This window comes from Salvia miltiorrhiza, chromosome 3 (assembly GCF_028751815.1).
Source record: "Salvia miltiorrhiza cultivar Shanhuang (shh) chromosome 3, IMPLAD_Smil_shh, whole genome shotgun sequence".
Lineage (NCBI taxonomy): Eukaryota > Viridiplantae > Streptophyta > Magnoliopsida > Lamiales > Lamiaceae > Salvia > Salvia miltiorrhiza.
The window spans coordinates 58111844-58127307 of record NC_080389.1 but is presented as its reverse complement, the minus strand read 5'-3'; the positions used below and the strand labels follow the sequence as shown (position 1 = coordinate 58127307).

At 35.5% G+C, this 15464-nt stretch overlaps 2 protein-coding genes across 2 annotated transcripts; one reads left to right on the top strand and one right to left on the bottom strand.

Annotated features, from left to right (window-relative positions):
• Positions 1 to 1423: 1423 nt before the first annotated feature.
• Positions 1424 to 4838, bottom strand: LOC131014758 (uncharacterized). Its single transcript, XM_057942845.1, has 2 exons — positions 4627 to 4838; positions 1424 to 3756 (listed from the first exon to the last, which is right to left on the bottom strand). The coding sequence occupies exon 2, from the start codon at positions 3686 to 3688 to the stop codon at positions 1916 to 1918; it is 1773 nt and encodes a 590-aa protein (XP_057798828.1). The 5' UTR covers positions 3689 to 3756; positions 4627 to 4838; the 3' UTR covers positions 1424 to 1915.
• Positions 4839 to 12783: 7945 nt separating this feature from the next.
• Positions 12784 to 15415, top strand: LOC131014756 (phosphoribosylamine--glycine ligase-like). Its single transcript, XM_057942843.1, has 4 exons — positions 12784 to 13254; positions 13692 to 14065; positions 14157 to 14687; positions 14869 to 15415. The coding sequence occupies exons 1-4, from the start codon at positions 13026 to 13028 to the stop codon at positions 15283 to 15285; spliced, it is 1551 nt and encodes a 516-aa protein (XP_057798826.1). The 5' UTR covers positions 12784 to 13025; the 3' UTR covers positions 15286 to 15415.
• The last annotated feature ends 49 nt before the right edge of the window (positions 15416 to 15464 follow it).

The following is a 15464-nucleotide window of genomic DNA, read 5'->3' as shown; positions in this document are numbered from 1 at the left end:
ACTTAATTACATTCATCTACTCGAATCAAGTATAACGAGCGAAAAATATAAATAAAAGCAAAGACTTAGCCTTGGAAATCCACCCATGTAAATCCATTCGTGGAAGCTCACCATTGACAGTCTAGCTATGACATCCACCTATAGAAAATTGGCTATGTCAAACTACATCTGTGTCAAAAGCTACCTTTGACATCCAAGTGTGTTGAATTGCACCCGTGGAAATTTATCCTCGATGCTCCAAGCATGTCAACGTTCTCCAACTGTGTCAATTTCCACATGTGGCAGCCATGTCAACGCCACCTTGACGCCTCTAACTGTGTCAACTTCACCCTTGAGCCTCCAGCTACGTCAATGATTTGAGCCTAATTGTGTTGTTTAATTGGCTTTAGGGCTAGGTCCACTTATGAATACGGCTCTTATGTATAGAATTAGGACTGATTATTCATTATTCCACTTTATAATTGTATAACTCTCCTCATATAGTGAAATTTATCGGGTGACCTCCATGGACATAGATTTTCACGATCGAACCATGTTAAATATTTGTATTATTTTTATAATTTCTATACTTTTACTGTTCAGATTAATTCCACGCTCATCACCTTATATTACTCATTTAAAAAATACTATATAACATCGTTATAAACACAAATTATGTTTACTATGCGACCGGTTTGAAAGTATACATTTTTTCACAATAATGTTTACTTTTATTCATAAGAATTTTTACTTTTAGTTATTTTCACTTGTTAATACTTATATTCTTAACTATTTGATCAAGTAATCATTGTCATAACAAAAAATAATTCTTATTAAAATAAAATGTAATATTTATAAAGTATTACATTTATTCACAATAAGTGTTACTTTTATTCATGAAAATTTATACTATTACATATGTATACATTTGTACGAATAAATGTATATCTTTATCTTATGCTCATTAAAGGTAATTGGTCGCATACTATACGACCGGGTGCATGCAAGACCAACCTTGTTATAAATTTACACATAGAAAGCTTTTTTGTTTTGAAGAAAAATATATTGCAAAAAAGAAATTCTAATAACGGTGAACGTGCGGAGGTGCTCATTTGCTGAAAGTTTTTCGGAGTTAAGTAACCCTAAATGGAATAAAAAGATCTTTTTTATTTCCTTTCAAAAACAGAATAAAAAGTTTGTTGAAATGTCAAATTCGATTAGTTGAAATGTCAAGATGCACTATCTAAAGAATTGTTGGTGGCCATTTGCATTCATAAGATTATTGTAATAAATATCATTAAATTAATCCCGTCTACATTCGCATGATTCTTGATGTTTATGTCAAATTAATCTCGTATTTCATTCCATCAAATTAATTAAAATGATAGTACAAGATTCAGAGTTTCTAGTATGAGTAGAGCCCAGAAAGAACCACAGCCAAAGCTAAAGGTCCAACTCATGTATCATTTCCCACAAATAAAAATCACATCCAAAAACTCGAAAAATCTTGATGATAGCTATAAATCTCAGGACAAACAGCAAGCACTATTGAATCATTCGTGTAATCTAGCAATACAAATTTAAGTAGACATGAAACTGAGACGAGCAGCAAAGCTTGATCAGACAAAACCCTCATTTTCTAACATACACATACGCTATCAACGATCATAAAGGAAGGAGGCAATATTGGCTGTACAATTTACCAGGAATCGAACTGACCGGAAGACGAAACACGGCCTGGGCGGCGCAACCTCGGATTCAAATCTGCTTCCAAAGATCCATCACAGCGGACTCCCAAGGTTGTCATCACCAAAATATTCAGACACCGTGGTCTGAAAACGTATCTCGATCACTGAAAGGAGCTCCTTTCGCCCGACATGGTGTAGGATGATGATGATATATATACACACACACAAACACGGGAGAGCGCGCGATATCAGTCCTGGTATTCATCAAACGTTCTGCCACTGGCGCATTCTGCCAGCGATTTGGCAGTGATTTCTCTCCCAAATCTCCATATGTAGTTGAGACCAACGAGAAGCTCAGTGATTTGTGCTTCTGTCTTTTCTTGATTTGCAAAGTAGAGTGTTTGGACGAGGAGGACGTTTGTTCTGGAGACCAAGCTCTGGTGCTCAAAGCTTCGCTCCGACTGCCATCTTATCATGTTATGAGCAAGCGGGGCGAGCCATTCGAGTGTTTTTGACATAGCCTCATTCCATTCATTCGCAAGAGCAGTGTCGTAAACTGATGAATTCAGGCTCTTTGCATAAGGCTTCAGCTTGGCCCTGAGGGATGCTCTGATGCTAGCTGGCAGCATATTGTATACATCGTCTCTAGCATCATTTCCAATCAGGTGAGGAGACGCCACCAATTTCTCGATGAATATGATGAGATTTGCATAGTGAAGTGCTAAGGCGGAAGCACCAAGAGTTTCAGGAGGCGGATTCAACAGCTTGCTCTTTGAAGCAACTACAGAGAGGTTTCCATCACTTGAGTTCCCATAAATTTGTCCATCCATGACTCCAGGATGAGCATCACCAGGTACCGAGTAGGTGTTACTCGTCTGAGAGCCATTTCCACCCATAACAGATCCAGTTAAAGGTCCTGACATGGTTCCATTTGGTTTTCGTTGAGAGATTTTCTCAGCTTTGTGAGATTTATCACGGAACTGCCACAATCTCAAAGAACTCTTGCTCGTTCTTGAAGTAGGAGTGGATTTGGCTGTCGAACTGGATAAGGGACCCGAATAGTAACCACCAACACCATTATGCTTTCCAGAGATCGGACTAGAGGTAGCCATTGAGTTCCCAAGAGGACCTGAGCGGAAATTGCCCATGTTGCTTGTTCTCAAGAGGGGGCCTGACGAAGAGATAGACTTCCCTTGTACGCCAGTAGAAAATCTAGGAACATAATTTTCGGATGGGTAAACAGACGATTGCATGAAGACAGTTGAGTGGCTACGTCGGTTGTTAGAAACATCTATGACTCTAGAATTAACCCCCATGTCAGCAATCTGGTTAACTCCAAAAACATGTCCAATCCTGCCATACGTAGTAAAAAGGGATCTCGCCATGAGAAGAATGGTGTAATCATAAGTCCGACTCCAAAGAGAATTTTCCTTGAGATGCTTCACCTCCTGCCGCTTCCATGCAATCTTCTTCTCGTATTCAACCAAGGTAATGCTATCTGTGCTATCATTGCCCTTCATCCTCTTCAATGCCTGTTCAAGATCTGCGAGCGTCTCCATCTCTTGATACAAATTAGCATTTGCAACAATAAAACGTTCCATCTTCTTGACTTTCCTCTCCATCTTCTTCCATGAGAACTGCCAACCATACGGGTCTGCGCCACCCTTGATCAAATCGTTAAATGCTTGCTCAAAACTTCTTAGCAGGGGGTCGTTGCATTTCTTGGACAGCCTAGCCAATGCTCTTGCCACGTGCACCAAATTTTCCATCATCTCCGCACAAATCAACCTCCCAATATAATCATCACTCTCCGATACAAGCTTCTTTATACCCAACGAGCTATTTATCTCCTCTCTTAACCTAGCAACCTGCTTATCAGTCATTGATTGCCACAGGTGAAGCAGTTTAGTCATCAAGCTAGCAGCCTCAAAGGCCAAAACCGCAATCTTTGCCTTTTCAGTATGAAACTCATTCTTCTTCGATGGTGTCCACAGACTACGGAACCATGATTGGGTGACCATTTCTAAAACCAGACAGCAAAAATTTCTCACCAAATCCTATTGACCGTTTCTTGATTTCGAAGTAAAAGCTGTAACAACAAATGGAAGAGTTCTTTCAAAAATGGCACAAGTAGCAATTCAGGAAAGATACAGCATAACTAACAAGCATATTTCACCATTCAGTCATGAGAAGATCGCACTGCTAATTTAATGGGGAAGGTGCAAATCTAAATACAGAAAAAGGAAATAAAGCCTAAAACAGAAAGCTAAAATTTGGTAGCCAGTTATTACAAACTGTTTCAGCAATTTTTTTTCTTTTTTCAGAAACACACGAAGCTTAAAACTGAATTTTCTTTTTTTAGTTCTATCATCTTCATGATTCGTCTTTTTTTTTCCTTTAAATTATATTTTTTGCAGCTTTCTTATTAGTCTCTACAATCATTCGTGAAACTGAAACCATTGGGACGCAGGAATTAATTTTCTTAATGCAAAAGTATTGCCAAAATTAACATAAAGCTATCCGAGTTCATAAAGTTTTGATATTTTACCATTATTCTACTCAAATTCATTTTTGCCGACTAAAAAATTGATAAAATACTTTGAACAACGAAAAAACACAAAAAATGAAATTAAATCAAAACAGATGCAAACCGATTTCATCTTTCCCGAGCATCAAATTCACCACATAAAAAGAGGAGAGAATTAAAAAAAGGACTGCAACTCTTAAGCAAAAAGCAAGAAAATAGAGATTGAATGTTTCTCTTCTAGCTCCAACCTACTTCAAATTTACTCAAAAGAAAGAAGATTGAAAAAAAAATCTCTTCTTTTATTTAAACAGCTCAACAGACATACAAACTACTGATTTTCCGGCCAACGGGAAAGGCAAGCACAGTACAAGCAGACAAAAAAACAAAAACAAAAACCAAAAAAAAACAAATTAGCACTGATTTTACGCTTACGTATAATTGCCCTTGGAGGTGAGAAAACAGATACCACAAAATTGAATCTACCAGAATCAACACAATTAACGAGGCTGTGGTTAAAGAAGAGGAAAAGGAAATGGAAAGAGAAGGGAAAGGTGGGAGAGTGGAGAGCAGCAAGCAGGTGAGAGAGAGAGGAGACAGAGAGAGAAGGGCACATGCAGGAAAGAAGCCGAAATTGTAGAAAGTTGAGGAGAAACCGTGTGGAATTTATGAATACATTTATTGCTTTGCTCACTGACTCCTCCTTTTTTTCCCTAATTCGGTTTTGCCCCATTATTTTACAATTTTCTTTCTTTGAGCTTTTTTTTTGGGGGGGGGGGGGGGGGGGTATTCAGATATTATTAGAGATTTCTTGACATTTATAATGGATATATGCAGCAAACTCATTTTTTGATTTGGCGATGAGGATAATAAATGTTTACTTACCAATTGAGTTGGGTTGTAGCTTGATTTTATAAAGTCCAATATATTATTGCTTTTTATGCATCTAATTGTGAGATGGGTAATCAATTTTGTTGTATGTGTAATATTTTTCATGAGAATTTTTCTAAAATACATTTTTAATTTAGAGGTGTTATTTATTGGCATGTGGTTGGTATACATGAATAGATTGGGAATGAAACGTCGGTTCTAACATTTATTCCTAATTATATGGTTACTACAATTTTAATATTAGAAATAGTATTCTTGTACTCAATATTCCCACGGGCATGAGATTAAAAAAATGGATTTTTTCTTTTTTGAGAAAAAAAAGATCTATATGCTTTGAAATTTTATTTAAGAGAATTTTAAATTGAATTTTCATTATTAAATTGTATGTTTTTAATTTACTATTATGACCGTGTAACTAGCTAGTATTCCATACAATAATTTCCTATAGCATATCTTAAAGAATAAATTGATTACTTTGAATTAAAAAAATATTCAATTTGTGCATTTAATATGACTCGTCACCAGTGAGAATGAAATCAATATAACTCGCCACAGCCCACGCCACCCCACCACAGACGGTGGCTCCGCCAACTTTTAGGGTTCATGAACGTCGCGAAGGTGAAGGAGAAAGATGGGTGGAGGAGAGTAAGAAAAAAGTAAAAAATTTGCCAAACAAATGAAATAAGAGTAATGATGTAATCTTATATAAAAATTAATTGTTTTTAATTTATTATCTTGATGAATACTTTTTTTTATAATGAAAATGGATAGTTTCAATTTGATTTTTTTTTTCCTACGATGAATTAATTAGTGTGGGGGTTTTCACAAATAAGAGAAAACATAGGGGTAAAAAGAGGAATTGGGAGCGAACACAATCATTATAGGAGACCATGTGAAGAAATTTACTTTTACAAATTTGACCCCCGCGTCAATTTGAAGTGACCGGTTCAAATTGACCCCACATGTAATTCCAAATCAAAAGAGCCGCCCACTCCCGGTCCAACCGGGCGCTTTGAAATGGTGGACTGATAGTAATAGTGATTAATGCTATTAATATGCTCGAAATTAATTTGTCACTAAGTAACTATTTGTTGGATAGTATCTCTTTCCTGAAAATGATTATGGATATTTTTCCCCTCTTAATAGGGGTGGACCCAATAATTACAGAGATTGACCATGTTTTGTCACTCATTAGCCATTACTACTAAAAGTGGGGCCAAAATTCCCATTTTAGTAGGATAATTATGATGTTTTGGGGGAGATTATATGAGTGTATCTTATCTTATTTTGAACAAATGTGTAACATTTATGATTTTGAAGGATAGTTTGGGCCTTGATATTGGGCGGAAAAAATTCGAGTTAAAAAGTCAATTTATACATTAATTTAAAATTTAAATTGCAAAGTGTAACTACTAAGGTTTCTATGGTAATTTTAGGTACAACTTGTGGTTTATTTTAATCTCATTATAAATTGGTTGGTGATGACCATATTTTTTGTTATTATAAGGAGAATCGTATAGTTTTGGGAAGTATTCGTGAGTTTGATAGAACTGGTTCGAGTTTTAGAGAAAGAAAAATTAACTTTCTACGTAAATTCATCATCGTAGATTTTGTATACTTCTATATGATTTTATGATGGATGATGTAATTATTGAGGTTTCTAGTTGAAGAACAAAACATTTTAAAGGAGAAGATTTCATATGTGATTTTGAAAGGTGCATGTGTAATTGGATTATTTGAATTTGTTTGTAACTTTGAGACTTTTTAGGCGATATGATAAGATTTTTTTAAAAGCTTCTTTTGAAAGTGGAATTAGCGTTCCTACTTTAGATAATTATTATGGTGTTTTCTTTAGTAAAGAAAGGTGTTTTTGTTTGCATTATTTACTTTTCAAGAATTTAAGGCCACGTCTCTTGTGGTCACTAATTCAATTATGTGGCGTACATCTTGATACTTATGTTGACCATATCATCATTTTTCAACTTTTAAAGTCTTGATTTTATGCAATGGAAACTATATTTGAACCAAAGTTTGGATTTACTTTTGGAATCGTGTAATTACAGAGTATGTGGACTCACGATTAGGTTGAAATTCACAAATAATTTCATATCGTATATATTCGTCACATAAGTTGTCAAAAGCACGGATTTACAATGGTATATGATTAGAGAGTGACATTTTTTCTCGTTTATCTACGTGCGCATATACGTGTAAGTAGGGATGTCAATCGGGCCAACCAACTCGATTTCGGGTTATTTTCGGTTCGGGCTAGTCGATTTTTTATTTTTCGGGCTAAAATTTTTCGACCCTAACCCTAACCCACTCGGTTTCGGGCTTGCCTTTTTGGCCCGCAAGTTTTACGATTATATATATATATATATATAATCATATTCTTTTAATAAAAATATGTCATATTTTTTAAATCATGATATTTCGCTTTATTTTAGATACAAAAATTAATATTTTTTTAACATAAGTTTACATAATATCTAACTTTAATTTCGTTTATGATAAAAATTGTATATAAATTTAACATAAATAACTATTTATTTGACTTGTATATTATAGATGTTTGTTATTAACTGTTGGAAAAATTCAAAACATATTCTATAAGCATCAAAATGTTATATATCGAATTAAAAAGTAACGTATTAAAGTTTAAAAATCAATTATTAAGAATGTGTTAGGTTAATCGGGCCAACCCACTCGGTTTTCGAGCCAATCCTATCGGGCTCGAGTTATTTTCAGTTCGGGCCATTCCGGCAAAAATTTTTACGGGCTAAAAATTGTCAGCCCTAGCCCACCTTTTTTATCAGTCTATTCGGGTCGACCCGTCGGTTTCGTGCTTTTTTTACATCCCTACGTGTAAGAGATGGGGGAAATTACAATTTAATGTCCAACTTACTAATTCTTTTAACCCAAAAAAAATCAAACAAGACAAGAACCTTTTACCGTGAGGAGGAGATTCAAATAAATACGTAAGAAGTGGTTCAAATAAGAAACACTAAATAAAATAAGAACATAATTATTTTTAGCCGTTCGATCATCAAAATTTACGGTGAATTCATTATCTTGAATGAACCTTTTTTAAAATAGGAACTATAGATCATGAACTTTCATGAATTCTCTTTAGAATATGTATAAATTCAAAAATCAAAATTTTCTTCTCATGTAGAATTCGAATCCAAGACTATAAATTTATCTGACAAAGTAATGAATCCCCACCATAAATCTTCATGATTTAAGAATTAAAAATACTTCCTATTTTATATTTTAATATACTCCCTCCGTCCGCGATATCGTTTCCACATTGTGGACGGCGCGAGTTTTAAGAAAAGTGATGAATAATACTCCCTCTGTCCACGATATCGTTTCCACATTTTTCATTTCGGTTCGTCCGCGATATCGTTTTCACTTCCATTTATAGAACTAGGGTCCACAAACTTCCACTCACAATAATAGTGGAACCCAAGCTCCATTTACTACATATCCATTACTATCCACCATTTTTCTTAAAACCTGCGCCGTTCACAATGTGGAAACGATATCGCGGACAGAGGGAGTAATAGATAGTAGTGGATATTGCAGTGAGTGGAGTTTGGGTCTTACTATTGTTGTGAGTGAAAGTTTGTGGACCCTACTTCTATAAATGAAAGTAGAAACAATATCGCGGACGAACCGAAATGGCAAATGTGGAAACGAGATCGCGGACGGAAGGAATAGTTTTTATTGCAGCATATCCCTATATATATATATATATATATACACACACACACACATATATAAGGAGAAGATCATATGAGAATGGATAAATGTGGTGAAAATGGAGAATGATTGCATAAGCCAATATATATGTTGCATAAAATATTTGTAATTTCCATAAGCTGCTTGTAATGACTGCATAATAAAATTCAATTAATTAGATAAATTTTTATATAGTGTTGCATAAGCTGCAGTATAATATTGCATAAAATTTTTATCTGGTTTGAATCCTGGAGGGAGTGAAAATTTTATCTAATTAATTGAATTTTATTATGCAGTCATTACAATCAGCTTATGCAAATTACAAGCATTTTATGCAACATATATACTGGCATAAGTTGAAAATGGTTCTTATGTATATGGTCGTTCTAGTGAGAACTACATTTTTAGTGAGAACCATTATAATTAATGTATCCGTTGTAAAAATTAATGTATTCGATGTTATAGTTAATGCATTTGAAAAAGAAAAAAAATGGCTCTCTCTAGAATTCAAACTCAAGTGATGCATTCATTCGCTAATAAAATGCATCAACCATAGATTTTGATGATCGAAATGCTAAAAATGGTTCTCCATTCTTATTATATTTAGTGATTCTTACTTGAACTTCTCTCTATTGTGTGTGTTGTTGAGTTGGATTTTAGACTCAACAACAAGTTTGTGAAAAATGAAAAATTCTATCTAATAACTAAGAAATTGAATGTGAAGAAAAATTTGAGAGGATTATAACATTTGTTTGTTTTATTTCCCTTTTTAGAATGACTTGTCTTACATTTGAACCTAGGAACCCTATTTATAGCATATTGCTTAGATACAATACCAAAACTCATTTAACGTGGTTTCGAAGTCCAAATAATAATAAGAATATAATTTAAATTACACGCGCTTTTATCTTTTAACACTTGATCAAATCTGATCGACTTTCAAATCTGTTAAATGTCTAGTTTTTCGCCTTCCTTCTAATCTAACTTTTCAGATATGAAACTTCCAAACATTAGCTTATTTTTGACATGCAACCTCATTTAAAATAATTATAAATATTTTGTCATTAGTTTTGAGCCATGAACTAACTATTGAGCTTTTAAACCTTTATTATTCATAAATTGAGATTTTTGGGCAACAAAGAGGATCGCTTAAAAACGTACTCAGCAGTACGTGTGTGTGTGTGTAATTATATATTAATGAGTAATGATGTGTTTAATAGAGTTGTTGATTACCGAGTCATACAAGTTAATGCGCCCGTGAGTTGGTTTTCCTTTTAAGAAATATTTTCCAACTTTGGAGTGTTGTAACAACTAACAGCCCAGCTTAAAGAATCAAGACTTTGAAAACGTCAATTTCGTATCAATATACTAATAATGTTTAGGGGTGGTAAAACGGTTCCGGTTATTCGGTTATAACCGTAACCGAACCGGAAAACCGATTAATCGGTTAACCGATAACCGAAATTTTCCGGTTCGGTTCGGTTATCGGTTATTATTTTCGGTGTTAACCGGTTAATCGATTTAACCGATAACCGACCGGTTAAAACCGAATTAACCGGTTTATATAATTAAATTATATATATATATATATATATATATATATATATATATATATATATATATATATTGAGCTTTGGCTGGAAAAGTGTGTTTTGGGCTGAAAACTTATGGCCCAAATGTATTTCAACTTAGTCCAGCGAGTCCTTTTGAAACAACATGTATTCACTTCCCAAATTAAATTAAATCTAAGATAATAGCGTGCTCTGCCGACCTACTTTTAAAAAATTTCAAAATCTTCAATGTCAGTTCCAGTTGCTTCTTCTCTCTCTTCGCTTTGTGCTTCCAGTTCCAGTTGCCGGTGAAATTGCTGCTAGTGTGAACAGCCACCGCTCCTCTTCTCTCTTCCAATTTCCGCCGGCGTGAAATTGTCGCTGGCGTGAACAGCCCACCGCTTCCAATTTCAGAAAACCCCTCTCCCTAAATCAAATCCCTAGTTTTCTCCTTCTTCTATCCTCACCGTGAACAGCCACCGCTCCCTCTTCTCTCTGTCCCCTCCCCTTCTCACTCGGCTGGACAGCAGCAGTCCATCAGCCACCGCCGCCGCCGTGATTCTCATCCCCAAATCACTCGACCGAGACAACAATCACTGCTCAGACATGTAATTGACCGATTAATTCGGTTAACCGATTAATTGGTTAACCGAACAACCGGTTTTTGGTTCACATTTTTGCTGCTATTCGGTTCCGGTTAACCGGCAAACCGGTTCGGTTGGACCGATTACTAATGTTATAACAATGAATAAATGATACTATATCATCATATGTATGAGTAAATTTGGCAAAACTAATTTAAAGGAAAATATTATCAAGTTATTAATTTTATATAAGAATTAGCTAATTTATTTTAACCAAACAATTAAAAATGAAGATTTGGCTGATTTTTTTTTGTTACATATTTATCTGAGGGTATGCATTTAAAGTCTAATCTCTTCAATACAAAAGAATTTTTCTTAGAACGCCTTTAATTTAGTATAAATTACTTATTGAATAATTCATATTGAAAAAGAGCGGGGACCATTAAAATGTTACAAATTTTCTTATCTTTTTTTTTTATTATTTTTTCATGATAAATTTACAATCGAAGAGAACACAACCTTAATATATTTAGACCATTTTATGTTTAGACATTTTATGTCCAAACAATATATTTTTTTTACTTGGGAGAGGGGGCGGTAAGTTAATTTGAACCCTAAACTTTTAATGTTCACGTATAAGAATTTGCATTGCTTGGATCTCGACCCCTCGAGAATACAAATAACATTAATTATTACAAAATCAAAATTGTGTCTATCATTTTAACTGTTAATTCCGAACTAAATATATCTACCTATCTAGAAAAACACTAATTATATGTACAACCACTACTAATATGGTTACGTGTAAAGTATTTCAATTTTAAAAACTAACTAAATATATCTACAACTACTGTTAATATGGTTTCCGCGTAAAGTATTTATAAACTTTGAACTGTTAAGTCTGTAAAGACTAGCTCATAACTTCTAAATTATGGGATATACTTTTACCAATATATTTACCCTCGTGACATTTATACAAATTTAATTTGACTAGTTGGCAAACCTTTAAATTCAATTGAATGTACCGCAAATAATTTATTTAGTGTTTTTCGTCTTTTCGTAAGGGTGAATAATTTGAGATTCTACTATTTCAAAGCAATAGTTAATGGATTTAAGCCCCCCCAAAATTGGATTAATTAGAAACATTGGTCTAACTGTCGGATGTAAGGAGTGAATATTGGACTCCTTTTCTTTACATATAAAATTATACGACTTCCTCTATTTACAAAATGAATTTTTTTGTTCATTCATAAATGCATTCTCATTTCATATTTTCATTTTTGGTATATATATTCCACACAATTCATTACTTATAACCTTTAATATTACCCCTTATTTATTAATATTGTCATTAATAGATTCACCACTCAACCAATTAACCAATTCAAAACTACAACAAAAATGATACTCTTATTTCACTCACACACCTCACTTAATTAGTATTACTATTAATTTAATATAACGCTAAAGATTAATCCATGCTGGTGGGAAAGGGGATGACTTGATCAGATTCATCAGAACTCCGAAGGCTCTAAATTTTTTTTTTTTTGATAAATTACATAAGTAAATAAAGAAAATTTTAAAATCTCGGGACGGAAGACTCAACCCAGGACCTCGGGTATTAGACATTAACCTCCTACCGCTAGACCAACACGCGCACGCTCCGAAGTCCGAAGGCTCTAATCTTGATTTCTTTGGTATTTGCCATACAATAAAAAGATAGTATCCGAAGTTTATCATGTTATTTTAATTTACTTCCGGTGCTGGGCCTATTTTCTTTTTCAAGTGTTATTTAAAGAGCCCAAAATCCATCACCCTAAATAAAGAAGTAGGGCCTCACTTACAAAAGTTTAATTACAAGGCCCAATAATAATCTTGTCTCTCTCCGCGGTGATTCGCGTCTCGAGTGGCAGAGCCGTTCACAACGCTGCTGCCCCTTTTTCCAGCCGAAGGTAGCACCGAGCTTCAACCTCTCAATCACATCAGCAATAATTAATAGGAGAACTACAGCTATCCAGAAACCAACTCTTTCAATCCCAACTAAAGATTCAAAACATAGAAAAATATGGCACTCGCTTGCTCAAATAGTATTCACCTTTTGGACGGCCATAGTAATTTTCTCAGTTCGACGCCAAAATCTTTTACCTCACTCTGTTTTCGCGTGAGACCCATCAAACGGGTCGCGCAGAAAAGTGGTTCTAGTAGCTTTGCTCGACTCTGGAGGAAAAATAATCAATCTGCTATGCTTGTATTTAACGCCATTGCTTCAAACAACGAGCCCTCCTCTGCTTCTGGTACCATTCTTTTTTCTTTCTTTTTATTCTATTTTATTTCAAGAATTACTTGTTCAAGGTGGCAGTAATGGATGAAGAGTTGATTATGTTTATGCGCTTGTATTATTCTGTTATCTGATACAAGAAGATGGAAGTAGCTAATTTTGTTATTTAAAAATTGTGTCTTTGTAAAAGGGTAAACTCCTAAATAAGGAATTCCATAGCATGTTATTGGCAATGCTAGTAGTATTTCATACCATTCGATATAAAATGCTCCCTTAACTTAAAGGTAGTAACTTGTTTAGTTAAACTGGCCGAAATTTTGATGTTATGCACAACGTTAAAAATTAGATGTTCTTACCAATACTTGCCTATCTAATAGTAATGAATAGGCTGTGAGGAATGCTTAAATATGAGTATTTGTTTATGTTGGTTGATGCTTGGTATTGGAATTGTAGAGGAAAATATAGCTGTGCTGGTTATTGGAGGGGGAGGAAGGGAGCATGCTCTTTGTTATGCCCTGCAGCGATCTCCTTCCTGTGTTTCTGTGTTTTGTGCTCCTGGGAATGCTGGAATTTCTGACTCGGGCGATGCAACTTGTATAGAGGATCTTGATATCTCTGATAGCTCAGCGGTGATTGCCTTTTGCCGTGAAAGGTCTATTGGACTGGTTGTAGTGGGACCAGAGGCTCCCCTTGTAGCCGGTCTTGCTAATGATCTTGTTAAGGCTGGGATTCCTACTTTCGGCCCTTCTTCAGAAGCTGCCGCCTTAGAAGGTTCAAAGGACTTCATGAAACGGTTATGTGACAAATATGATATCCCAACTGCCAAGGTTCATTACCTATTAGCTTTGGTTACTGGATAGGCTTATTCCTAATACTTTCAAAGCTTAGTTACGTTTCCTTTTCCATTTAATGGTGCAGTATCGAACTTTTACTGATCCATCTGCTGCAAAAGCATATATTGAAGCTGAAGGTGTTCCCATTGTTGTTAAAGCAGATGGGTTGGCAGCTGGAAAAGGTGTTATTGTTGCTATGACAATGGATGAAGCATTTGAAGCAGTTGATTCTATGCTCGTGAAAAATGTTTTTGGGTCTGCTGGGTGTCGTGTCATCATTGAAGAGTATCTCGAAGGAGAGGAAGCATCATTCTTTGCTCTAGTGGACGGGGTGCATGCCATACCTCTAGAATCTGCTCAGGACCATAAACGAGTGGGTGATGGTGACACTGGGTCTAATACCGGTGGAATGGGGGCATATTCTCCAGCCCCTATCCTAACAAAAGAAGTAGAATCTGTTGTCATGAAATCCGTAATTCTTCCTACCGTGAAGGGAATGGCTGCAGAGGGCCGCAAGTTTGTTGGGGTTCTGTATGCAGGGCTGATGATCGAGAAGAAATCTGGAATACCAAAGCTGATTGAGTACAATGTCCGCTTTGGAGATCCTGAGTGCCAGGTTTGTCCTAGTTTTTTCCCTCCTCACAAGAATGCTATATTTGCTTTTCTCAACTGCTATGTGCTGTGTCATTATTGTTGATCCATTTTGTTCATTAAAAATATGTTAAAACTTGAACATAAATACATACATACTGTTGATGAGGCGTATGCTGGCATGACAAAGGCGAAGATTGCAACAGGTGTTGATGGTTCGTTTGGAGTCAGATCTGGCACAAGTGTTACTGTCAGCGTCCATGGGAAAGCTAAGCGGTGTATCTCTGGAGTGGTCTCAAGGGTCTGCAATGGTTGTGGTAATGGCGAGTGAAGGTTACCCGGGCAGCTACAAGAAGGGTACAGTGATTCAAAATCTCAAGGCAGCAGAGGAAGTGGCTCCGAGTGTAAGGATTTTCCATGCTGGTACAGCCCTTGACTCCGAGGGGAACTTCGTTGCTACTGGTGGTCGTGTTCTTGGTGTCACTGCTAAAGGGAAGGATCTGGAAGAGGCCAGAGATCGAGCATACCAAGCCGTAGAGCAAGTGAATTGGCCAGCCGGCTTCTTCAGACGAGATATTGGCTGGAGAGCTCTCGCCCGGAAACAATGTGCTGCAAGAGGCTGACTGCTCAGGATTTGTGCCAATGTTTTGTAAGAGGGAAGAAACCATTTTACTACATTTTTATTGTTGAGATATTTAAAGAACAAAACTGTATGTATGATATCAAAGGTAGTAAAATGTCACTTGTTTTAAATTGAAGCATTTTGATTTGGTCATTTTCAGGTATAAGATAAATATAAGTA

Bases quoted from the DNA above. Each gene is read 5' to 3' on its own strand.
- LOC131014758 (XM_057942845.1), bottom strand. From the start codon at position 3,688: ATGGTCACCCAATCATGGTTCCGTAGTCTGTGGACACCATCGAAGAAG.
- LOC131014756 (XM_057942843.1), top strand. From the start codon at position 13,026: ATGGCACTCGCTTGCTCAAATAGTATTCACCTTTTGGACGGCCATAGT. The intron at 13,255-13,691 runs GTACCATTCTTT...TTGGAATTGTAG, and splicing joins CGAGCCCTCCTCTGCTTCTG to AGGAAAATATAGCTGTGCTG. The intron at 14,688-14,868 runs GTTTGTCCTAGT...AGATTGCAACAG, and splicing joins TTGGAGATCCTGAGTGCCAG to GTGTTGATGGTTCGTTTGGA.